At 42.5% G+C, this 24,987-nt stretch overlaps 3 protein-coding genes across 5 annotated transcripts; 1 reads left to right on the plus strand and 2 right to left on the minus strand.

Moving 5' to 3' along the window:
• The first annotated feature begins 217 nt into the window (after positions 1–217).
• Positions 218–7,703, plus strand: LOC106568931 (AP-2 complex subunit mu-A). Its single transcript, XM_014139772.3, has 12 exons — positions 218–375; positions 1,376–1,497; positions 4,254–4,519; positions 4,629–4,711; positions 4,844–4,849; positions 4,974–5,109; positions 5,251–5,395; positions 6,368–6,493; positions 6,656–6,791; positions 7,037–7,134; positions 7,223–7,334; positions 7,437–7,703. The coding sequence occupies exons 2-12, from the start codon at positions 1,424–1,426 to the stop codon at positions 7,569–7,571; spliced, it is 1,317 nt and encodes a 438-aa protein (XP_013995247.1). The 5' UTR covers positions 218–375; positions 1,376–1,423; the 3' UTR covers positions 7,572–7,703.
• Positions 7,704–8,852: 1,149 nt separating this feature from the next.
• On the minus strand, positions 8,853–19,524 carry LOC106568933 (choline-phosphate cytidylyltransferase A). 3 transcript variants are annotated; one of them, XM_014139776.3, is made up of 9 exons: positions 19,136–19,524; positions 14,098–14,218; positions 13,853–13,952; positions 12,893–13,009; positions 12,579–12,730; positions 10,952–11,030; positions 10,702–10,844; positions 10,301–10,489; positions 8,853–10,079 (listed from the first exon to the last, which is right to left on the minus strand). In XM_014139776.3, exons 2-9 carry the CDS (start codon positions 14,209–14,211, stop codon positions 9,876–9,878), a joined length of 1,098 nt encoding a protein of 365 aa, XP_013995251.3. In that variant the 5' UTR covers positions 14,212–14,218; positions 19,136–19,524; the 3' UTR covers positions 8,853–9,875. The 3 variants fall into 3 exon arrangements, with proteins under 3 accessions (XP_013995251.3, XP_013995252.3, XP_013995248.3); XM_014139777.3 differs by lacking the exon at positions 19,136–19,524 and adding an exon at positions 14,861–15,379; XM_014139773.3 differs by lacking the exon at positions 19,136–19,524 and adding an exon at positions 14,456–14,739.
• Positions 19,525–21,197: 1,673 nt separating this feature from the next.
• LOC106568929 (stress-associated endoplasmic reticulum protein 1) lies at positions 21,198–24,987 on the minus strand. Its single transcript, XM_014139766.3, has 3 exons — positions 24,733–24,987; positions 24,090–24,165; positions 21,198–22,303 (listed from the first exon to the last, which is right to left on the minus strand). The coding sequence occupies exons 1-3, from the start codon at positions 24,814–24,816 to the stop codon at positions 22,263–22,265; spliced, it is 201 nt and encodes a 66-aa protein (XP_013995241.1). The 5' UTR covers positions 24,817–24,987; the 3' UTR covers positions 21,198–22,262.

The raw sequence follows: 24,987 nt of genomic DNA on the forward strand, positions 1-24,987 counted from the left end.
GGGTTGCCAATAATATGGTTGCTGTAAGAGACATAAATGGGGAAAAATTGGACCTGTGAAAAAACGACAATGGGGACCCACTTTCATGAGACGTATTAATTGAATGGTTGCGACCACAGCCATAACGAAAGTTAATTTAAATCGTGTTTTAATGCGTTTTTTCCTCCCTGCTCCATGTATTCAATGTGCAACATGTTTAAATATGGCTGTAAGTGCGGATTTACTTCCGGGCTATTATCAGATCCTTCTCTGTATGTTCCTAGACGGTGGTCAGCTGATTTAGATGAGTGGGAGCAGCATAATTACCTGGTGTGTGTGACCCAGAAATATCTCTGAGAAAAAAAGGTGTGAACCTAGGCGTGAGAGAAGACTCCGGTAAGATGATAATTATATTGAAGATATAATCTCAGCATATTTACAAGTAAAAACGGTATAGCTAGTTTACGTTACCGTTTATACAAGCTAGGCAATAGTTTGCCAATTGTTAGGCTGGCTAGGTTCTGTCTATTTTGCTAGTTAACTAACTACCTTGCTAACTAGTTTTCCTAGCTCTGCAGCTCAATAGTTGGTTAAATCCCCATCGTATTTTTCCCAAGCCACCAAAGTTAAATCTGAACGCGTAACTAACGTTAGCTAAGGAGAATATCAACAATGTATGAACTTGTCGAGATGGTTAGCTATCTTTTCCGGTCAGGCAGGCAGACATCTTGGGGCAATAAAATAGCAATTAAACCGCTTAGTGATTTCATGCACACCATGTCAGCGAACACCAACAACATTCTCCTTTCGTGGATGGGAAATTAATTTGCTAATCCAGCTACGTGTGTGTCCAGTTAATAAGTAAAGCCATGTTGTGCTGGAATGGGGGAAACTGTCTTGCTTTCTGTTCTACGGTAGTACTGTAACAGTAACAGGAAGTCACACACAGCTAGAATTCCAGGCATGTCTTTCATTTCATAGTATTCATACGCCTCATCATATTATAAACTATAACAAATGAATAATACATTATTTGGCCCACACTTTGCATAATCAGGAAATGTGTCTATTCCTTTTCCCAATACCAGCAACCATCCATATGAACCTGAAACCACTCCCATAGTCATAGCTAGCTACTACTGGAGTTTTGTAACATTGACTAGTTTTAATATTTACCATTATACATCTAACCTACACAGCATGAATCCTACATTAGGATTTGTGTGTGTGTGTGTACATCACCATAGTGACTGACGTATTCACCACTGTGGGGGAGTAATGGGATACTCTGCTGAAAACACCCTTGATATCTGGGTAATTCAGAATCATCTTTATTCTCCAAATACATGTACCAGGAATTTGACCCGGTGAAATGTAATATCACCCTCTCAATCAGACGGAGTTCGTTTTCACCATGGCCAGTTTGGACTAAGGAACAGCCAAGATGATCGGAGGACTGTTCATTTACAACCACAAAGGGGAGGTCCTTATCTCCCGAGTCTACCGCGATGATATAGGGTAAGTGAAGTGGTAATTGGTTTTGGGGAGTTAAGGAGGTTCTGTTACAATGCCGTCATAAGGGCAGAGGGAGATGGGAAGTGGTGTCCACCTGGTTGGCCTGAAGTAAGTTGGGGAGATGAATCTGTTAGGGGTTCAATTTAACTACGTAGGCATTGAACTTACTACTTAGGTCATGTACTCATTGGGTCATTAGCACAGTGCACCCACCGAACAAAAGAACTGCGCTAATAGCTAGGCTATAGTCAAATAGGGGATAATGGCTCTTGTATCAGGTCTTAGACAATGCAAGATTTCTGCAGTAGCCAATGCATCAACTCTTTTGACTCATCACATACGCTGCTGTTACTGTTTATCTATACTGTTGCCTAGTCACTTTACCCCTACCTATATGTACATACTGTATCTCAATTGCCTCGTACCCATGCACATCGACTTGGTACTGGTACCCCGTGTATTTAAAAAAGTTATCGTTAGTCGTTGTGAATTTATTCCTGGTGTCATTATTTTTCAATCATTTCCATTTTTTCCCCCTCCGTTGTTGGGAAGGGCCTGTAAGTAAGCATTTCACTGTCAGTTTAGGAAGCATATTTGAACATTTTGATTAGATTTTCTCACCCAGCTATCTAACTCCACCACTACATCTAGGGTTGATCTTGCTTGGCACTGCAAAATAATGCCAAGATTTTCCAGATACAAGATTTGTTGACGCATTCAAGTTGCCTTAGATTAGACTCCACTCTCTCTTAAATTCAACCACTATTGGTGGAAAAAGTAATTAATTTAACTAATTTAGACTGCATTTGGCAGTTTACTACAGTGGTATGGCCTTTTTAAACACCATGTTACTCAATCTGTGTACATGCACAAATGTCTGTGTACATTTTTGTCTCTTTCCTCTCCTTTATATCATCCCTCTTTATCCTTCTGCCATTTTCCTCCATCTTGGCCACTGTAGAAATAGGTAAGCGATGCACCAGCCTATCAAGCATGTCCCCTGACTCATGGCAACCAATCAGTGACTCCCGATGCATGTCCTCTGGCCCACAGCAACTACCTGATGACCCTTTCGTCATGTCACCTGACATATCAGTGACCAAAGAACACAAACTCAATTACTGCCAACAACCAATGCCTCTGAGGTGCATCTACTGTCCTCCCCTTACCCACTAGTATCTCTTCCCTCCTTACTGGACATTGCTTTCTGAAAAAACAGATGGACAGACCCTGTTAAATGATCATATATGGTACAAGTGTCCCTTCAGTCCATACCTCCATCTCTCTCTGTCCACTCTCATGGGGAGAGGCTGGCTAGTGCTGAGTCTGGGTCTGCACAGTCCCTCATCTGAAATTGGTTCCAGAGATTTGAATTTCTGGGAACTGGTTCCCAGAATCTGTCCTGGTTTCAAATGAATAAAGGTATGATAAACTACTAGGCAGTAGCTTTATGGTCAATGTCAGTTTCACTGTCAAGCTCACAGAAGTTGTGGACCCTGCACCTGGGAATGTATTCCTGAATCTTGAACATCACTGATTGGGACTCTGCAGTCTTGTCTGGACATGCTTTCTCATCTGTAGTAAACCCTTGAGTTATTTATACATCCACACCAGATCTCTAAAGCACTCTAACCTTCCCACTAATCTTCACCCTCTAAGTAAAATATTGCTCTATCAGTGCCAGAATGGTCAAGTCAGTTTGGGAGATTCAGTCATCTTCCCAGTTCTCAGACAAGTGAATATGTGCTGTCCTCAGCAAAGCGTACTATTACGATGTTCGGAGGGTTACTTTTGGGGGGGGGGGGGCAATAGTCTTTTATATTCTACCAGGAACTTGAATGTCAAGTAGGTCTGGAAAAAATTATATGGTAGGTAGTGTAGTTGACAAATGCTTGACAGTTGACTATCCCTCTGAAAGTCCCAGGGAGACAGTTGTAATTTATACACACTACTGATGTGTGTGTACTATTAACCAAGAGCGTATTATGAGTTTGCTTTTGTTGTGATCAACTGCAGATGGAGGTACATCCTCTTCCATTTACTCATAACATGAAAGTACTCCTTCTCTTCCTTGCTCTGTGTTGCCAACAAATGTTCAGGGTAAGTTGCTAGAGGCAGGTTGATTTCTTGCTAAAAGTTGCTAAATGACGTTGTGATGTCATTGCGTGGTAACGTAAAACTGCGTCATTTCGTAGAATTCACAATAATCTTACTCAAATTGACTGGCCATCTCGGCAAAAAAATATGATTTTGACATTTGTTCAGGTACAGACTCCCACTCTTTTCTGTACTTCTGGCTGTACAATTTTGATTGAGACATGTTGATTGATGTTGTCTGTTCAAGATCAAACAGTCGTGACCAACTATATTCATTGGGTTTGGCTCGTCAAACCCGTACTACTGCTGCTGCAGTCAGCCAACAATGATTTGCAATTTGCTGAAATTGCTGCTGCCTGTGTACGAGCTGAGCGCCTGCTGGTGACGTCACTCACAATGCACTTTTGCAGCCAGGCACGTCTGTTGTGACTGAGTGTGTGTGACAAAGTCGTTTTTGTGTCATTTAGAGGGAAAATGTGTGCATTTTAGCGTTTGAGTCACTTTTCAAAAGTTGCTAAAAGTTCCAAATACATGTTTAAAAGTAGCAACATTTGTTGCTAGGTGCCGCTTGAAAACAAAGTTGCCAGGGTGGTCTGAAAAGTTGCTAAATCTAGCAACAAAATTGCTAAATTGGCATCACTGCTTGCTCTACCTTTTCTCAGGCGCAACGCGGTGGACGCGTTCCGTGTGAACGTGATCCACGCCCGGCAGCAGGTGCGCTCTCCAGTAACCAACATTGCACGTACCAGCTTCTTCCATGTCAAGCGTTCCAACATCTGGCTGGCAGCGGTTACCAAGCAGAACGTCAACGCCGCCATGGTGTTTGAGTTCCTCTACAAGATGTGCGATGTCATGGCTTCCTACTTTGGCAAGATCAGCGAGGAGAACATCAAGAACAACTTTGTGCTGATCTACGAGCTGCTCGATGGTAACTGCAGCTGACCAAATTTCTCACTCTTATGCCATTTTGATATCTATTTTTCCTGTTTGGTTCCTCTCTTACCCTCTTCATTATTTGATTTCTTTGTTTTGTGCAGAGATCCTGGATTTCGGGTATCCCCAGAACTCTGAGACGGGAGCACTGAAGACCTTCATCACTCAGCAGGGCATCAAGGGCCAGGTGAGGATGACGAGTATCTCCGTGTCACTGCCGTAACGCTCTGCGATGGGCTCTTTAGCAGAACTGTGGGCCATCTGTTTTTTGACTCTCTTCTTTTTCTTTCTCTGGGATTGTGGACACGGCTGGATGCAGCATCAGGTAATGATGAGCCTCATTTGGTTCGGGCTGTTCATTTGTTTGGGACATTAGGCCTGGTTGCAACCATACACTGTTTTTTTTCCCACTTGATATCCTGTTGATCTTTCTCTCTCTCCTTTTCCAGACAAAGGAAGAGCAGTCTCAGATCACTAGTCAGGTGACCGGGCAGATTGGCTGGCGTCGCGAGGGCATCAAGTATCGACGCAATGAGCTCTTCTTGGATGTGCTGGAGAGTGTCAACCTGCTCATGTCGCCTCAAGGTGAATGATGGTCATAACGCTTGAACGTTAACGGCCTAAACAGTTGTCCTGTTGAATATGCTAAGAGGGAAAGTAACTAGGGGAGTTGTAGGAGTAATGTTGTTTCCTAGTGATTGACCCTTTCAATTTTACCCCATCCAGGTCAGGTCCTGAGCGCCCACGTGTCCGGCCGTGTGGTAATGAAGAGCTACCTGAGCGGAATGCCAGAGTGCAAATTTGGCATGAACGACAAAATTGTAATTGATAAGGCTGGTAAAGGCGGGGTCACTAATGAGGCAGGAAAGAGGTGAGTAAGAGTGGCTGTTTGGACAGAGCCAGGGTTGGGGGTCGATTCCATTTAGTTTCAGGAAGTATACTGAAATTTCACATTTCATGAGGAGAATTAGAATTTTGCTTTAGTTTCTGAGTTGAAAAGCAATTCACTCCAACCCTGGACGGAGCTTGACATTAAAGGGGTGGGGCTAAATATAAGACTTGTGCTGCAGAATTGGATAAAGAATGGATGTCTTGTATTGATTTTCAACTTGGACATTTCAGACTGATGGGCAATTGTGTTGATTCTGACTTAACCTTCTGTGAACAGTAGAATTAAAAAAATAAATAATCCCCAGACAGTTTACTGCCCTAACTGTCAGTCCCTGGACTAAGACTTAAATTTAGAGCTTTGCTTAAGGCTTACAACTTGTTTTCCTTTCGATGTGTCTCCTCTCTCTCTCTCTCTCTCTCTCTTTCTGTGCTGTACCTCAGTGATTTAGGGGGAGGAGGAAGGTACTGTATTGATGTCTGGCCTTACCTCCATATGTCCCGCTGTCTTGGCTATCGTGCCATTTATGGTGACTGCTTTATTAAGCATTTGAGGAGAATCCAATATTTACTGGAATTACTATATTAATTTGTGCTTTGTGCCAATTGATACAAATCTGACTTGCCTCCTCAAATCTTTAGTGGACTGCCCAATTGGTTGTTTATTTCTTAGTCATTACTGAGTGTTGTTAGTTTACCCGCTTGACCCTTAACCCGGACCCAGTCTTTGACAGTGATGGAAATGGTTAGCGTCCACAGGGTTGCTGTGTTGTGGTAGCCACGGTGTCCCTTTTTTGTGTACGTATTGTGTTTCTGTGGTGTTGTATTAGGATGTGGGGCATGTAGAACAGTGTGTTTAAATGACTGGTTTGGTTTGTTTGGATGTGTCAGTATGACCGGGTGTGTGTGTGTACGCGGATAGCCGTTCAACTCTCTTCTCCCTCTGCTCCTGTAGTACCAGTGGTAAGCAGTCCATAGCCATCGACGACTGTACGTTCAACCAGTGTGTGCGTCTCAGTAAGTTTGACTCTGAGCGCAGCATCAGCTTCATCCCCCCCGATGGAGAGTATGAGCTCATGAGGTAAGTGTGTCACAGGCTAAACTTCAAACCTATATTGACCCTGTGCATGGGCTCGCATGTTTGTAAGTCCTCTCGCTTTGTCTGTGTGCGTTGTGTCTAATGATTTTGAGCCATCCCCCCCTCGCGTGTGTCCGTTTGACATGGTTGTACCCCTGCGTCTAGATACCGAACCACTAAAGACATCATCCTACCTTTCCGAGTCATTCCGCTGGTCCGGGAGGTGGGCCGCACCAAGCTGGAGGTCAAAGTGGTCATCAAGTCCAACTTCAAACCCTCGCTACTGGCCCAGAAAATTGAGGTAGTTATTCAGCCTCGTTTTTATTTTATTTTTTTAGATTGTGGTGTTCTGTCAGTTTGTTTGTTTGAAACTGGTCTTTCATGCGATCTTGGGGTAAATTGTACTCTTTTTGAAGTTGGTATGTTTTGTATCATAACCCTTTGTTTATGCTCGGTCTGTTAATTGCAGTTGTTGTTCTTACAAGTTCACGTTTAGTCTGCTGCATGAGACTTTATCATGTTATGACTTGTTTACCGTTGCTCCAGGTGCGCATTCCCACGCCGCTCAACACCAGCGGTGTCCAGGTGATCTGCATGAAGGGTAAGGCCAAGTACAAGGCCAGCGAGAACGCCATCGTATGGAAGTGAGTTATGTCAACCATCTCTATCACGGTACCCCCTGTAATTTTGAATGGCACTTCTCGATGTTGAATGTTTGTTTCCTGCATGTAGGATTAAGCGCATGGCTGGGATGAAGGAGTCTCAGATCAGTGCTGAAATCGAGCTGCTGCCCACCAACGATAAGAAGAAGTGGGCGCGTCCTCCCATCTCCATGAACTTTGAGGTATGGCTGCAGTCACACACAATGATAATGAGCCTTTCAGCTTACTGTATTAAAATGCAGTTGCATACAACTCCTAACCTGGATATCTTTGTACCCCCTCAGGTTCCATTTGCCCCCTCTGGGCTGAAGGTGCGTTACTTGAAGGTGTTTGAGTCCAAGCTGAACTACAGTGACCATGATGTTGTCAAATGGGTGCGCTACATTGGCCAAAGTGGCATCTACGAGACTCGCTGCTAATGTTAGAGAGCGAGCCTGAGGCGAGGTATACCAAGCAATCTCCCTGTCCCTCTCTCTTCCTGCCATCTCAATCTCTCCCCTTATCCTTTACTCAATGTTGGGGATGAATAAAAAATGTTTTTATAACGCACAGATATGCCAAACGTTGTCGCATCTCTTTTAGTATAATTTTTAACTGGTGAAAAGACAGTTTGTGGTCATACTCAGGTGCCGGGCTCAAATAATACTTTGAACGGAAAGGTCTGCACACTGTCTATGCTCCCAATTCACTGACAACGTATTGCTCTGAAACAGATCTTCACCAGGTCCGACTGAGTGCTCACATCCCAAAATATACGCAATGTGAAAATCAGTGTTACAGTCCAGTGTGCAGTTTCTATTATAGGGTCTTTGAAGTGACCCCTTGATGTTTTTCTAAATGGCTTTTTGGGTCCATCTTCTTTTAGCTAATTAGTTCCCTTCTCCCCTTTTGAATTGCTCTGATTGCATGTGAGTTTGAGAATTCACTGTGGCGGTTTGTTTTTCGGTGAGTGGGACTCATCCTGACCACAAGTGGCTTAGCTCTGACCTGCCCTTGAGGTTGCATTGCCTTGACTGGCTCCTTGTTTGTAAAATTTGATAATGAAACGAGCACCACCTCTCGTCTTTGTTTTCACTTGACTACTTGATTTGTACACGCACTTTCTCTGTTGGGTTGCAATGTACATGAACGTGTGCTAGTGAAGGATTGGTTGTGTTCCAGGCTACATTGTAGTCGTTGCATTGCCTCAAAGGTTATGCCATGTAATGCGCAGTTGGGGATCAGATTGCTATAAACACCTATCTAGCATGTCTGCAATGCAGCCATCAGGGGATCTGATTAAGCTGGCCCGGGGTGGCTGAGTTAGCACCGGGTGCCCCGTTCAAAGTGACGTATGTCGAGTAATGACTTATTTACATTTGAGTCATTGAGCAGACGCTCTTATCCAGAGCGACTTAGTAGTGAATACATGCAGGTTTTTTTTTGTACTGGCACCCCGTGGGAATCGAACCCACAACCCTGGCATTGCAAACACCATGCTCTACCAACTGAGCCACAGGGAAGACTTATGAGAAACCTGTACCCTATGTAAAAATTTAGTTTACTCTTGATATAAGTGCTGCATCTGTCTTCAAGGAAATGTTTGCATACTTTCTGCACCATGCCGCCTTGTTGACAACCTGGCGGCGATTACTGTTCGATTTGAGAAGAAACAGGATTTAGGATTAAAATCATCCATGGATTTGACAAATTCCACAAGGTTATGGTTGAAGTTTTTTTTTAATTCCATTGACATGTTCCCTGGTATCTCATGCCTGCACATTCAGGAGCTAAACAAACTCAACCCAAACAGTAAAATGTTTAAAACAATGTACTTAAAGCCAGGTACATTTTGTATCTGACAGATTGTGAAAGGTTAGTACTGGCTTCTTACATAGACAATTCTTGCTACCAAGAGATATAGCCATGCCCTAATGAGAAGCAGCATTTTAATGGATCATATCATCCCTTATACTGTATAGACAATCCAACATGGTTACAATAATATGCTTAAAATCCCATATTTCAATTATATAGGAAATAAAGCCTGCTTTGCTGCCACAGACTAGCAAGGGTTGGGTCAACAGCCAAAATCTAGTGATCCCAACTACAGGAGGGAGATATAACAGGGATAAAATTGTATTACGTATGTAGTCATTTTTAAAATGAGGTCTCGTTATTGCACACAATTGTTTGGCTTCAGCTAAAACCTCCTGAAAACAAGTTCTCTTGAGCCCTACTGAACAGGATCCAGTTCTCTAGTTAAATGCTGGGCGCTTTGACAACCTCTGTCCAAAGACTGACCACCTATTAGTATTATGTGCAAAAAGGTCAAGCTGAGTCCATGGATGGAGGACATTGAGATGCCTACACAAACTAGCAGTTTACACACTCACAGAAGCAAACAAACACTGGGGGGGAATCCTCAAGGGACTGATGGTTACTATATATCATACTCTCAGATCATCTGTGGAGGAATGCAACAGTGCACCAAACACCCCTCAACTTATAGAAGACACAACTGAATTTCCCACTAAACTTATATCTGTAAGAAATGCAACATCAGCTGTCAAAAACGAATTGTGCATTAACCTCCCTCTGATGTGGTACAGTACATATGAAATGGACCCCAGTAATTGAAAAAATGATCTGAGGGACAACGGCTATACAGATAATTGGACGGAGGGGCTTGAACGCTGATACTGTCGATGGACTGAGATTAACAAACGCGAGAAATGGGAGCCCTAACCTTCGTCAGACTCGTCATCATCCTCACTGACGGTGTATCCCCGTGCAGCACTGTGGTGGGGTGAGGCAAAGGCCTTGTTTAAGAAGGGCATGCGGAAGACTGGGGAGGGAGAGCGCTCACGGGTGGGACTGCTGCTGGGACTCTGTCTTGGGCTGATGGCCTGCAGCATCCGGCCCCTGCCCTCCTTCAACATGTGCTTCTACAGAGAAAGAGAAGGTGGCGTGTCAGTCAACATTACAAGTTCATTGGTTGTTCTTAGGCTATAGAACAAATAAATCCATGTTAGGCCGTGCATACTGATCTATAGCACGATACAAATCTTCCATGGAAAACCACACTTCACTATATTATTGCCCAGAGCAGAAATTAGGATTGCCACAAAATACACCAGTCTACTTTACACCACACAGAAGTTCTCACCAGTGCTCCCTCGGGGCCGAACATCTGCAGGAAGTTGCCGATGAACTCCCGGGACTTCTCCTCCCACTTCTGGATGAGGTCGATGCTCTTGTTCTCCACCTTCTGCACAAACTCTTTACTCTTCTCCTCCACGTCACGCACCTTCCTCTTCACCTTGTCCACACGCTCCTGCAGGTGGTACTTCTTTTCCTGAAAGACAGGGGCACAGTGTCATACCAGTGCAGTGTCAAATCCAGACCTTGGCGAGCAAGGCTGCACTAAGACTAGTAAAAATGTCTTAGCAGCTTTCATTCTGCTTCTACTGTCCTCTGACAAATAGACCGATGGCTACCTCAACTTTTGAGTCATAACATGATCACCACAACTAATAAGAATGATAGCAACATGAAGTGTTAACGCACATTTATGAAGCTGACGTTGAGCTCTTTTGCGGTGTAGCCGCGTTGCAGGTTGCGTCTCACGTACACGTCGTAGTCGCGGACGATGCGTGTGATGATGTCCGAGGTGGAGATGCCCTCCGTCCGCTGGGTGGGCGCAAACATGCCTGTAGGCACAAGGGGTCAAAAGGGCAAAGGGTGAGGGGTCATCGTGACAGACACAGGGTACCAGGACATTCATTTTGTCATTCCTGCTGGTTGTCATGGTACCCACCCGCCTCCTTGATGTGCTTGTAAACGTCATCCTGGCCTGCTGATGTATATGGGATGTCGTCATGGGCAACAAAGTCGATCTGGTGGGTTATCGGGGTGAATGAGAGACGGATGACATCACACACAAATATACACAGACAAAATATAAACCACAGTTAAAGTGTTGGTCCCATGTTTCATGAGCTAAAATAAAAAGAGCTCAGAAATGTTCCATACGCACTAAAAGCTTCTCAAATTTTGTGCACAAATGTTTACATCCCTGTTAGTGAGCCTTTGCCAAGAAAATCCATCCACCTGACTGGTGTGGCATATGAAGAAGCTGATTAAACATGATCATTACACAGGTGCACCTTGTGCTGGGGACAAAAGGCCACTAAAATGTGCCGTTTTGTCACAATGCCACATACGTCTCAAGTTGAGGGAGCGTGCATCTGGCATGCTGACTGCAGGAATGTCCACCAGAGATGTGGCCGGAGTTGAATGTTAATTTCTCTACCATAACCCACCTCCAATGTTGTTTTAGAGAATTTGGCAGTATGTCCAACCGGCCTCAACTGCAGACCGACCATGTGTAACCACGCCAGCCCAGGACCTCCACATCCAGCTTCTGCACCTGCAGGATAGTCTGAGACGAGCCACCCAGACAGCTGATGAAACTGTGGGTTTGCACAACCAAAGAATTCCTGTACAAACGGTCAGAAACCGTCTCAGAGAAGCTCATCTGCGTGCTCGTTGTCCTCACCAAGGTCTTGACCTGACTGTAGTTTGGTGTCGAAACCGACTTCAGTGGGCAAATGCTCACCTTCAATGGCCACTGGCACGTTGGAGAAGTGTGCTCTTCACGGATGAATCCTGGTTTCAATTGTACCTGGCAGACAGTGTGTATGGTGTTGTGTGGGTGAGTTGTGGTGGGGTTGTGTGGTGGTGGGGTTATGGTACGTGCAGGTATAAGCTGCGGACAATGAACACAATTGCATTTCATCGATGGCAATTTGAATGCACAGAGATACCGTGACGAGATCCTGAGGCCCATTGCCGTGCCATTCATCCACCACCATCACCTCATGTTTCAGCATGATAATGCACGGCCCCATGTCGCAAGGAGCTGTACACAATTCCTGGAAGCTGAAAATGTCCCAGTTCTTCCTCGGCCTGCATACTCAAGACATGTCACCCATTGCGCATGTTTGGGATGCTCTGGATCGACGTGTACGACAGCATGTTCCTGTTACCACCAATATCCAGCAGGCCACAATCAACATTGCAGGCCACGACAACATTCCACAATCACCAGCCTGATCTCCTATGCATAGAGTTGATGTCGCGCTGCACGAGGCAAATGGTGGCCACACCAGACACTGACTGGTTTTCTGATCCACGCCCCTACCTTTTATGTATCTGTGACAAACAGATACATAATCTGTATTTCCAGTCATGTGAAATCCATAGATAAATTCCTTAGGCCCCATTTCATTTGAACTTATATGAACTGTAACTCAGTAAAATCATTGAAATTGTTGCATAATATATTTTTGGTCAGTGTACATACTCTCAGACCAATCAGCATGTCATTGCTTTCCACCCCCCCCATCTCTCTAACTTTATTTCCCCCTCTCGTGCTCACTCACTCGGTGCTTGGCGAGGAATTCAGGCGTAAGCGTCCAGGGCGCGTTCCTGACGACCTCGTCCACGTAGCGGCAGTGGCTGACTGCATCGTAGCGCTCGTCCTCGTTCATCACTGTGAAACCCTTGAACTTGTGCGTCAGGTCGTCACTACACACTGAGACGGGATGAAGAGAAGCACGGAGGTTCAGGGAAATCAAATACACAATTACTCCTAGTACTTAATTAAGCACCATCTATGTAAAGTTAACATGTCACTGTCTGTCCATTTGGTTAAGAGGAAAGGTTGACATGCACACAGCCAGAGTGAGACACTCACCGCCCACGATGAGGTATGTGTTGGGGAAGAGGCCCTTGGCCTGCATGAGGGCCCGGGCGTGGCCTGAGTGGAAGACATCAAAGATTCCATCTGCATAGACCCGCACTGGCCTATGAACTGTGGGAGAAAGGAGGGATGTTAGTGCAACATTCTATACCCCTCAAACTCAACTTGAGTCTGGACCTTGAAGCCATTTTTTCATTGTTCCCCTGTAATCAGGGACTGATTTAGACCTGGGAGACCAGGTGTGTGCAATTAATTATCAAGCAGAACAGACAGTGGAGGAAAAAGTACCTTAATAGAAAATGACTCAAGTAGAGGTGAAAGTCACCCAGTGTAATCCTACTTGAGTAAAAGTCAAAGTATTTGATTTTAAATATACTTGTATCAAAATTAAATGTCATTGCTCAAATATACTTAAGTATCAAAAGTAAAAGTACACTTTTTCTAATTCCTTACATAAGCAAACCAAATGGCACCATTTTTATTTTATTTTTTTATTTATTTACGGATAGCCAGGAGCACGCTCCAAGACTCAAGACATAATTTACAAACGAAGCATGTGTTTTGTGAGTCCGCCAGATCAGAGGCAGTAGGGATGACCAGGGATGTTCTCTCGATAAGTGTGTTAATTTGAATATTTTCCTGTCCTGCTAAGCATTCAAAATGTAACAAGTACTTTTGGGTGTCAGGGAAAATGTATGGAGTAAAAAGTACATCATTTTCTTTAGGAATGTAGTGAAGTGAAAGTAGTCAAAAATATAAAAATAGTAAAGTACAGATTCCCCAAAAAACGACTTAAAAGTACTACTTGAATACTTTACACCACTGAGAACAGGAAACCAGCAGGCTCCCAACCTCGTGGGGTAAGAGTTGAATACCCCTGTTCTATACATTTTCGGGACGGTACAGTTGGGGTGAGAGTGAATATAAGACCGTGAGTGTGTGCGCGCGACTCACATGGAGTTCCCCTCTTGGCTTCCTCCATGCTGACTCGCAGGTATGGAGTGTTCTCAGCCGACTCCAGCTCATCAGCAAAGGAGGCAGGATCTTTTAAACCCTAGTGTAGGAACACACATTACAATGAGGTTTTCCTTCATACGAATCATATGACTCACTTGCCTCTCTTACCCAACACATCGCAACTCCCCATAAACAAAGTCTGCACACATACACACATCCCACAAAGCCTCTTCCTCACTCACCACGGTGGATCTTGGGACTTTCCCTGGCCGCTCTACCTCCTCAGCTTCTCCCTTGGATCCATCTCTCCTCCTCTTCCTGGACAGGCTTGACCGGCTTGAGCTGTGGGCCTCCATCCAAGGGCTGAAAGGGCAAAAGTCACATGTTCACACACCAACCACCATCTTGCTTAGAGAGCAAAAGTAATCACATGCAGTTTTGATACAACACATTCTGTTTGAGAGTCTACATGGAAGAACAACATTAACCAGTACCAGGATGTGCAAATAAGTCATCTTGACTCTACTGAAGGTCACATAGGCTTATTTCTTACGAATGATGAGATAGAATTGTCTCTGCAGCGAGTCTAGATCGAATTACTTTGGTGAATTCCATTCAATTATTTGCCACAGGGCAGCGTCCATCCACGAACACGACCCGGAGGCAGGCAGGTCAGGTGGTGGGTTTCTGCGTCTGACGCGTCGAATGGTACCGTTACCTAATAACCTGTGCATGTTCTCGGTGAACACATTCACTTGGATTTAAAATCACCCAAACTTTCAAATCGACACTTGCCTCTGTTCTGGTTTAATGCTCGGATTTATGTTTAAATAAGAAATGCCTTTTAAGGAAATAACTTTGCCCCGCCTCATTCCGGAAATTCCTTCGCAATAACATTGAGGGCTAAAAAAATAAAAAATAAAGAGTTTGACAGTCGGCTAATACTCTTTAGTCAAAAAGTACTACTGGATTAGGTAGCTGGTGTGAATGTATTAGGCTATATACCTTTGTGGCTCAACCTTTCTTTGATAACTGGCACAGTTCAACAGTGTTTCAGAGATTTACATTTGCATGTCATGTCTGAAATTAGTAGCTATTTGATCAAGAGCGATATTCTGGCAATTCCATGGTACCGGAACTACGCTTTCACTCCGATTTTTCACTTTGAGATGCATGCCAAACAAAAACCATTGATTTCGAAGCTTAACAAATCATAAAACTGTATTAACAAGGACTGCTTCGAACGATTTACACAGAATATTTCACAAAAACATATTTACTGGAAGAACTGTGCAGATGCAAAATTTGGTAAAACAATTCGGGTAAAATATCCCGCGAAAAAAATCTGGAACCACGTTTTCCAAATATCTGCTCCAAATGATGATTCAAAGTTGTCTGCAGAAAAAAAAAATGGGGTGTCAGCTATGACATGACAAATATTTTGTAAATTGAAATGGATTTACATCTGGTAACGGAATTCCATCATTTGTCCCTAATCTGTACTATACAGAAATGCATTATTATGGATATGACTATCACTATCCTACATAGCTACACAAAAGGTAAAAATATGCAATATCCTTATTTTGCATATTTGGGTATTATTCTACACACTGGCTATCATTGTAATGAGCTCCGCCTCCAAACAAGATCACATTTGGTTGGTACCGACCAGACCAAATCTGAACCAATCATAGATGTCTATGTATCACAAGTTTGGACATCACAGCATAGCTCAGTATACATTAGGGCACAGAATACAGCTCAGTAGAGTAGGAGTACAGTAAATATGTTCAGCATAGTAGATACAGTATGTTCAGTACAGTATACTCTTCCCGATATACTGTACTCTATTTTTTTTTACTGTTATATACCGTACTGTCCAAACTTGTGAAACACGTCTATGATCGGTTCAGATTTGACCCGGTCAGGGCGGACTGAGCAAATTTCAGCTACTTTTCAACTTCCATGGAGGTCCGGTGTCGATCGGTGCTCAGTGGGTGAGGATGATTGTTACAGTAAATGGAAAGAGGGTAGGTGTCATGGTAGATGTCAGTAAGAGCCCGGGAGAAGTGACATTAACTGAACTAGAGAGAGAGAGAGAGAGAGAGAGAGAGTCCAGACTGTTCAGGTTTGCTTCGATCACCAGACGACAGTCAGAGGAAGAGAAAAGGAAAAACAGTTGTGAGCTGAACATAACAGTATGCCAGTGGAAGAGAGGACAGTAGAAGGTGAACCAACTGTGGTTGTGACTATCATTTCCCATAGTAGACAATTAAATTGCAGTAATTCCGTTACTAATTAATAAACAAACTTGACATCAGTAAAAACACAAACTAATTGCAAGGTCTACCTTTACTTGTTACTTTATGAACTTTCATTATCCTTCCTCATGAGGGAGAGAAATTATAAAATATCTTAAAGATACAGTGTGGGTTTTTTAGTAACAAAATTACAAGGCAAAGTTTCTTAAACTTACAGAAAGCAAATAATTTCTCAAACAAAATGTGATGATATTAGTGGGCAGGGGTCTTTACTTCAACATGATTGTGTTTTGATGCATTTCTAGTATCGCGTAAGACTTTTTCTGGTAGATGTTTTCTAAGACCCCTTTTCAATCTGTTATACCAGGAATCAAAGCCCTGGCTTATTGAACAATGTATATAATATGCCTTAATTAAAGAGACTCATCTTTCATTTGACACCCAATTTGACATGCTCTTATGAAGTTCACATGCTCATGGATCCTTTTAGATTGAAATCCCCAGATGCAGTTTGCAAAAGTCATAGGCTATTTGTAATGTTAGCTGGTGCCAAGCTGCAATGGCTTAAACACAATGTTCCCATAACTCTACCCGTGTGTGTCTTCCACAGATTCAGTTACTTTGGACTACTAGTATTATTCTATTCCAGTCCACAGACCATTATCTTCTAGCAAAGTGTGTGTGTCACTCTCTGTACGTGTAACTGCCAAAATAAAGGAAACGTTTGAGTATATTGAAAGCAGGTGCTTCATGTATAAAATGTATAAAAATGCCCAGTTGCCCATTGTTTTTGTTACCATGACTAGAAGAAGAGATCTCAGTGACTTTAAGGGGAGGGTTAAGTGTGTGTCTGTCACCAGATCTCAATTGAACACTCGTGGGAGATTCTGGAGCAGTGCCGGAGGCAGCGTGTCGCACCACCATCAACAAAACACCAAATTGTGTAATTTCTCATGGAAGAATGGTGTTGCATCCCTCCAATGGAGTTACAGGCACTTGTAAACTATATTAGTGGTCACCAACCTTCTGGTCGTCCTGAGTCAAAATGCATGCCGAGATCTACCTCTCTGATTTTTTTATTAACATGACTTATAAAATGTAAGCCTATGCAACATTAACCTATTAAAAACAGTACTGTAGCAATGAGGTTTGTGCAGTAAGCTATAGGCCCAATACATTATCACCGCATACTTGCTTTACTTGAATTGACCTGCCAATGCATTGTTGTTCGGGACATTTAAAAATAATATATATATTTCACATTTTGGAGGTAGGCTATATGACCACACCGGTAATAGATCCATTGTTGTATTACTTGTCAGGCACAGCTGAGTGAGCATACATTTCAATAATTTGCTTTTTATTTTACTGGGCTGATGGTGCCTGCATCTGATGTTCAGTCTCAGTGGAGAGAGAGAGAGAGCAGCAGACTGAGGGTCCGTCTCTCAACATCCCACCACTCTCCCTTTTCTCCACTGACACGGACCAAAAAGGGACACCGTCTTCCAGCTGATGGCGAAACTTGAGTCGCACTGCATTATTTCTGCCTCATACACAAATTCATGTTGTTACTCCTATGAACAGAGAAAGTGAAATATTCCTCAATATAAAAAGAGACCCAAGACGCTAATAATAACAATGCAAGCCTATCAATACACGTTCCTACTCATTCATTACTGCTGCAGTGCTTGTTGTAGCGCTGAGTGGAAATAGGAAGAACTCACATTATAAAAGTGGGGTTATAAAAGTGTTGAATACAAAGTGTTGACAAGTGCTGAGTAAGAACTTAAACATGAACTCACTCATAAAAGCAGCAGCTCTTTGCTGTATTCGTTGACAGTCTCTCTCTAGTCATGGTTTTAAACGTTTTGAAATCTCACAGTATCCATTTTGCCGTAGCTTTCTTTTATGCCTGCTACGTTACTGCAGACTCCGTCATCTGAGAAATCTGATTGGCCAGCGGTAGCATAGTGCACTTGATTTCCTCTCCAGGACCACCGGGAAGGCAGAGTTTGTACATTCAGACATGAAATGGCAACAGCTTGCCTACCCGGCACGCAGGGCAGCTGAATTGGCTGCACCTACCACCAACAGCCTGAGACTAATAAAACAAAAATAGAAACGCAAGGCTTCATCGTTGGGTTTTTTACAGAAATGTTTGGCGATCGACTAGAAATACCTTGGAGATCGACAAGTCGGTGACCACTGCTCTATACCAAGGCACATTGAAGCCGTTCTGGTGGCTTAACACCCTATTATTAAGGAACTGTTAGTGTTCCCTTTATTTTGGCAGTTACCTTCATCTGTCTCACACACTTTGCTAGAAGATGGTCTCTGGTCTATAGACTGGAAAAGAATGCTTGTAAGTCACTAACTGATCCCATGGAAGGCACACCGATCTACACCAATTGATTGTCAGTGGTACAAGAGAGAAAGGTGGCTAGGGGTTTTCACACGAAGCTTTAGTTTCGCTGATAGTGACCTCATAGGGCAGCTGTACAGTCTTAGCAAACAGTCGTTCATCTCTTAGTTTGCCATGAGTCACCATGCAGACAGATTCCTTCTCTGACTCAGATTTGACAAGCCAACAAAGTATGCAGTTAAGTAACCAGCTGTACCTGACAAGTACAACCCTCTGGAAACTAAATCAGTGGGCTGATTCGATTATGCTGAGGCGCGGGGCACTGCTCTATTGCCCGTAACGTGAACGGGCAAAAGAGGGAGTGCGGGCCCAACCGTCATGGTGCTTTCAAGACAACTGGGAAATCAAGAGAAAAAAACGACGAATCATGACGTCAGTGATCTTCAGGACGGAAATCTGTTCTAAAAAGTAGGCCCGAGTTCCCGACTAGGAATTACGCGTTGGATGACAGTTTAAACGAATTTTCCCAGTCTGAGTTTTTTCCCCCGAGTTCCCAGTTGTCTTGAACGCACTAAAATCGGAGATTTCCAAGTTCCCAGTTATTTTGAACGCGGCATCATACACAGATAACTAAAAAGACATTCACTTACTTACCGTTCTATGCTTGGGATTTGCCGTGTAGAAGTCGCTAACGTTACTGCTGAAAGCTATCTAGCTCATAGACAGTGTGCTAGGGAAATCTTTTATAGCTAACTAACGTTACTGTCAAGTTGGTTTGCTCTCTGTTGCTTGCTAACTGTTGGTTAATAACGTAAAATTCACTAACTAGCTAGCTAGAACAGTGCACCCAACACTCAGGTAATGTTAGTCCAATGTCTCGAACTGTGCCACCAGCTCGATAGGAAGAGGACGCGCGCGCATTGGTTAGGGAGTAGACTAATAGATGGATTATCAACAGAGTATTTCTAGCTAACTAATGCAGTCCTCTGAATGACAGATTACTCCACAGGAACTACAACAACCGGGACACGTCTCCAGGAAATTACGTAATAATTAAAGGGTGCCTGACATTTCCGGTAAAATCACCTCAGTCAGAGAGGAAGATGCGAAACGAGATGTTACTCTCGCCAAAACCTGGCAAAAATAAGCCCAATGACTACATGGGCTTTTTTTGGACCTAAACTTGTCGCCTGCCTTCCCGCCCAAGTATAGGTAGCTGCGTCCCAGAATGGTCTCAGATTAGTGGGTGTGTCAAAAACTCCTTTCCATGCACCCATACCAAAGATTTTTACAACTAAACTAATATTTATTTATTTACTTCAGTTAATTTGAGTAAATACTTTAACACTTTTCTTTCTTAAAACTGCATTGTTGGTTAACGGCTTGTAAGTTAGCGTTTCACTGTAACCTGTTGTATTCGGCGCATGTGACAAATACAATTTGAGTTGCTAGACCACAGCCGGTCATTTCAAATTGGAACATATTAGTCATAGTGGGTAGAGCCAAGCACGAGCTAGCGAGATCCGATTGGCGCGTTCTAGCCAACTCTTGCATATTTCCGTCAGTTAACGCCTACTCTGTGAAGTGCGCGTGTGCAATAACTCAATTTGCCTTTACACTCTTTCTAAACAACGCACTTTTTTAACACTTTGGCATAGGGGAAATTATACAAAACCTCAGTCCCTCTGTTCGTAACAGATACTAGTTTTGGGAACAGAAAACTGTATTGAGTTCATGTTTCATCGATGAGACAATTTAGCAGAATGTCGGCCAAAATTCATCTCGTTCCATCTTCTCCCACTGCCGGCCACTGGTCTTCCTCTGACTAACACATTTGATAGTGAGTGGAAACGCCAAGCGGATGCCTCACATTTATACATCCGGTGAAATATCTCTCATTGTTCTATCTGTGCCCATACTCCGTTCGCCATATCGGGACCACTGAGGTATAGCTTGGGACGCAAAACTCCCTTCTCTTTCTGTCATTGGGACGACTCGCAATGTTAGGGCGGAGACATCAGCGTCTCGTCATTATATACAGATTTATGTTTCATGTTTTGCATGGCCCAGTTAGGTGAAGATTTCGCTTAATGACCAATATAATGGTCTAAAATACCAAACTCCACTCACCCGGGACAACAGGCCATGAAAAACGAACTCTCCCTCAGCGGCGTAGAAAACGGACCACAATGTAGCAACCAATGATTTATATGTACACACTAGACCTGGCACTCCCCCACCATTTAAAACAATATTTTGAAAGCTATAGAAATGCATTTATTAATGTACAGACACCTTAATGCATATTTTAAAGTTATATTATGTGAGCTAAACAAAAAATATATATAAAACCGTTATCTTAATGTATAGTTTTTATAGATTACTAATGTTATGGTCCCCACTACGACCAATAAATAGTTTAATATATTTAATTGTGGCTTTTAAACATTTAATTGATGTAAGAATTCCATTAATTCCTTTGGAGGACTGCTCCTACTGGAGAGTGCCAATATGGCCAATACATAGCATTAACAATCCAGGGTTTATACACATCATTAGCGGCAACGAACTGGCAGTGGATGAGGCTAAATAGTTTATTCTCTACTCAGGCAAATACATTTTCAGGACACTACACTAGCTAGTATACTACACACATGCAAATATGTGAGTTTTTATTCTGGGTGATAAGTATAACACATAAGAAATGCACACAAAATAATGTACCAATTATCATCTTTTATTCATTTCTCTCATACATTGCCAGCATATTTTATGCAGTCAAACAACCAGTTGGTCATTTACATCCAACCCTTAATCTTTACTTCTAAAACACTGGTTTAGCAAAGATAATTCAATTTTATCCAGTAAGCGTGAGCCTTGAACCATTTCCGTCAACTTGAGGACAGGACAATGTCAGATCAACTATCTAAGTATGAAGATGACCTCATCTTACTTTTGCTGATCCATATTCAACTAACTGTGGACCAGATGACAATACCAAAGCCTCAAGAAAAGGCAGGGCAAATCAATAGACAAAATTGAGATAAAGTAGATGAGGAATAGACCGCAATCTGAAGATGCAAAAAAATAGGACTGCTTATTATCATTACGTACCACTAGTTTCTACTATTGAGTTCTCTTGCCATGAGAATTATATCTGGCTTCATATCTTGTGCTTAGACTTGTGTTGCTGAACTTCTTCCCAGTCCAACCAAGGCATTTGGTCATACTACCAAAACTGAACATTTTCAAAGCAAACGTAACCGTTCTTTCAATATACTAAATTAAAGTGGAAATTGAATAGTTCATATTACACAAAAATTATAACGAAGTGGTGGCAAATAAGACTTCCAAAAAGGACAACCGAAAACAGAAATAAAGCTCATGATTCCACAAGATGGCCAACTTGCCTGAGATTGACAGAACACATTACCTTATTATTTCAGAAAACCCACTACTGGAATGCAGCTTATGGCTTTTTTGTGCTATAAAGTGTTCACCTTTATCATTTAAGGCACAAGGAAGGAATGACTTGATAGAGCTTGCCAAAAGTAACCAGCAAGACAAATAATATAGAAAAGGCCAAATAAAATAAGACAAATTAAGAACAAAAAGTCACAAAAAGTGCAAGATAGTGGCTCATCCTCCTTGGCCTAGCTTTGTGCAGCTTAAGAAGACTGAGAATGTTGAGTGAAGGATAATGGGATGTCATAGAGCAGAGACAGAGGTGTTTCTTGGTTGGCCAGATACTGAGTGGAATGGATGGGTTGGACATGTCATCCTACATGCCCATCCGAATGCTCTGAATGATCTGGAAGATAGCTGTGGAGAGAAATTCAAATGTTAAGAAAATAAATCACTGGAGTTCATGGACAAAGAAACTTGGCGAGTCAAATAATCACTTGAATGACACTGGAAAACCCTGACCTGGAAAAAAAGCGTTTTCATCGGTAATTAAAACCTATTACAGCAGTCGTCATTGAAGCTCAGAACACAGCTGGGAACTGACCAGAATGTTCCACCGGAATGATCTACTTTACCCATTTTCTTCTAACTCGCCAGTGTGACTATATTCCTCCTTTCCTGCAAGGTATTCATTTTGATTTCCAAGGTGACTAATGTAACTGCTCAATTATGTTCTGATGGAATCTCTGAAAGTGTTGCCAAACCCACTGACTACTAAAAGCTTGGATTGGGACAAACAGTGGGAGGTAGTAAAGCAAAATGTCAAACCAGACCACACAGAAACAGTACAAACAGATTATCTGACCCTGGATAAAGAAGAAACAGTCTCCAACAGTTAGCTGGCGGAGGTCCTAGAACACTTATCAAAACTTGTGTCCTTCCCCAATATTAGCTGAGGTGGGCAACAAGCACGTTGATATTGCCTGTTAAAGGCAAACAGTGACAAAAAGGTGTGTAAAAAGGCTGACAAAACCCTAAGGCTGTTATAAGAGACTAACAAACCCCTCAATGGACCACTGCTTGGTTTAAATACTGCAAAAACTAAATACTACGATAAAGTTATGAAATCTGTTTTTAGACTCTGGTTTCGCCATCAGCTCGAAGATGGCGTCACCTTTTTGGTCAGTCTTACTCTTAGCGGAGGGGGCAGAGCTGAGGGTGGTCCGACAGTGAGAAGCGGGCCCTCTGATGGTCTCCCTCCGCTGAGACTGACCATCAGATGCTGGCACAATCAGTCCAGTAAAATAAAGAAGGCACATTATTTCAATTTATGCACACTCAGCTGTACCTCACAAGTAATACAACAAATTATGATCCTGTACCTCATGTTGAAATACAATTTTTAAAATGGTTTGAGAAGAACAATTCAAGCATAGCCAATAATGTATTGGGCATATAGCCTCCAACAACCTCATTGCTACATAACTGTTTTTAATAGGTTAATGTTGCATAGGCTTATGTTTTTTAAGTCATGTTTAAAAAAATTTAAAAAAAGAAATAAATAAATGAGTGGTAGATCTCTGCCTTCATTTTGACTCAGGAAGTGATCTAATCTCATAAAGGTTTGGGGACTACAAGGATCAGATAGGTAAGCAATAGGGTTTCATCTGGCCTTATGACAAGCTCAGTAAAATGTTGGATACACCCATCCAATCCTTTCAGATCAACAAATGTGTCTAGGACATGGGATGGGCAAATGGCGGCCCACGGTGCAATTTCAAAATTTGGTTGTGCATCAGCAGTTTCTCTCTTGTTAAGTCAGTCACTGATAAGTCAGTCAATTAGCCCATGTCAGCTCCATTTTTTTTTTTTTAGATTGCCAAGTTAGTTGAGCCAGCTATCTATACTTGTTATCATGGTCGAATTACCGGCAGGTCCTCATTGATTTTGTTAGTCAGTCTCACTCAGATATCATATTAAAAACTGAAAACATCTCTCCACCCTATGGCAAAATGTGTAGAATTGCAGCATAGATTATTTAAAACTTCAACATTTTCTCTACACCCCAAATTCCTCTCCGCTGTCAAGAGGGGGGAGCCACTAAAATGTTTTGCTTGAAATGTGGGACAGGGGGAGAATATGGGGATCAATTTCAGAGCTGGTCATTGTCACTGGCAAATTAGTAAAAGTCAGCACAACTCACCTGATCCACACACAACAAAGATGAAGAGCGCCAACAGCCAGGGTCCCACGGCTACCTTATCATCCTGAGGGTTTCTCTGTGGAACCAAATACAGTACACGTCATGCTATCATGTCAAAAGTAATCATTACAAAAAAGTTTTGAAACTGCATCAAAACCGCAGTAACTGCAGTCGACTGTGGTATTTTGGACGTAGTAACTGCAGTTATACTGCACTGTAACTGCTGTTACACTACAAAATTACTGTATTAAAAAAATATATTTGCAGCATACTGCTGTTAAACTGGAATTTGACTGCAATCAGAGTGCAGTCATTCTACTGTACTGTATCATATTGGTCAAACATGTATACCTCTAAAAGCCGTAATCAGAAACATACAGCGGTTTAAATAAAAATGTAACTCAACTTGGCATGATGTAAAATGTACTTTCATGGATACTATTAACGTTACAGCTGACCAAAGATTGACGGCATGAGCTGTTGGCACCTGGGCTAGAAACATTGATATATGTGAATATAAAAATAAAAAGCTAGCAAACAATCAGACAATTAAGCGTTTGCCTTTGACTAACTTACGTAGCGTTAACATATTCCTTAACTCGTTCGCAAACCGAAATAAAAATAGTTTAAAAAAAAATGTTACCGTGGATTTGGATACGTTGCCTCTTTGCGTGATATTCTTGCTGTGTTTTTCGTTGGCCATACGAATCCTCTGTTTGGCGACCATCTTCCAAATAAGTAGGTTATTAATTATTTTTTACAAAAAGTCAGGAATGTGAGTGATATGGTTAATATGTCTCACTTATGTACTACTGGCTCTTGTCTACAGTAGCCACTTTTTCAAAAGGAAGAATAATAGCAGTGCAAATGTCTACGTATACAAATCTTAACCCCGCCC

This window comes from Salmo salar, chromosome 14 (genome assembly GCF_965601325.2).
Source record: "Salmo salar chromosome 14, fSalSal1, whole genome shotgun sequence".
NCBI lineage: Eukaryota > Metazoa > Chordata > Actinopteri > Salmoniformes > Salmonidae > Salmo > Salmo salar.

Bases quoted from the DNA above. Each gene is read 5' to 3' on its own strand.
- LOC106568929 (XM_014139766.3), bottom strand. From the start codon at position 24,816: ATGGTCGCCAAACAGAGGATTCGTATGGCCAACGAAAAACACAGCAAG. The intron at 24,166-24,732 runs GTAACATTTTTT...TTGGTTCCACAG, and splicing joins GCAACGTATCCAAATCCACG to AGAAACCCTCAGGATGATAA. The intron at 22,304-24,089 runs GTGAGTTGTGCT...TTCTCTCCACAG, and splicing joins CTTTGTTGTGTGTGGATCAG to CTATCTTCCAGATCATTCAG.
- LOC106568933 (XM_014139773.3), bottom strand. From the start codon at position 14,589: ATGCACAGGTTATTAGGTAACGGTACCATTCGACGCGTCAGACGCAGA. The intron at 12,731-12,892 runs GTGAGTGTCTCA...ATCCCGTCTCAG, and splicing joins CACATACCTCATCGTGGGCG to TGTGTAGTGACGACCTGACG. The intron at 10,080-10,300 runs GTGAGAACTTCT...CTTTCTCTGTAG, and splicing joins TCGGCCCCGAGGGAGCACTG to AAGCACATGTTGAAGGAGGG.
- LOC106568931 (XM_014139772.3), top strand. From the start codon at position 1,424: ATGATCGGAGGACTGTTCATTTACAACCACAAAGGGGAGGTCCTTATC. The intron at 1,498-4,253 runs GTAAGTGAAGTG...ACCTTTTCTCAG, and splicing joins GTCTACCGCGATGATATAGG to GCGCAACGCGGTGGACGCGT. The intron at 6,792-7,036 runs GTAGTTATTCAG...CCGTTGCTCCAG, and splicing joins TACTGGCCCAGAAAATTGAG to GTGCGCATTCCCACGCCGCT.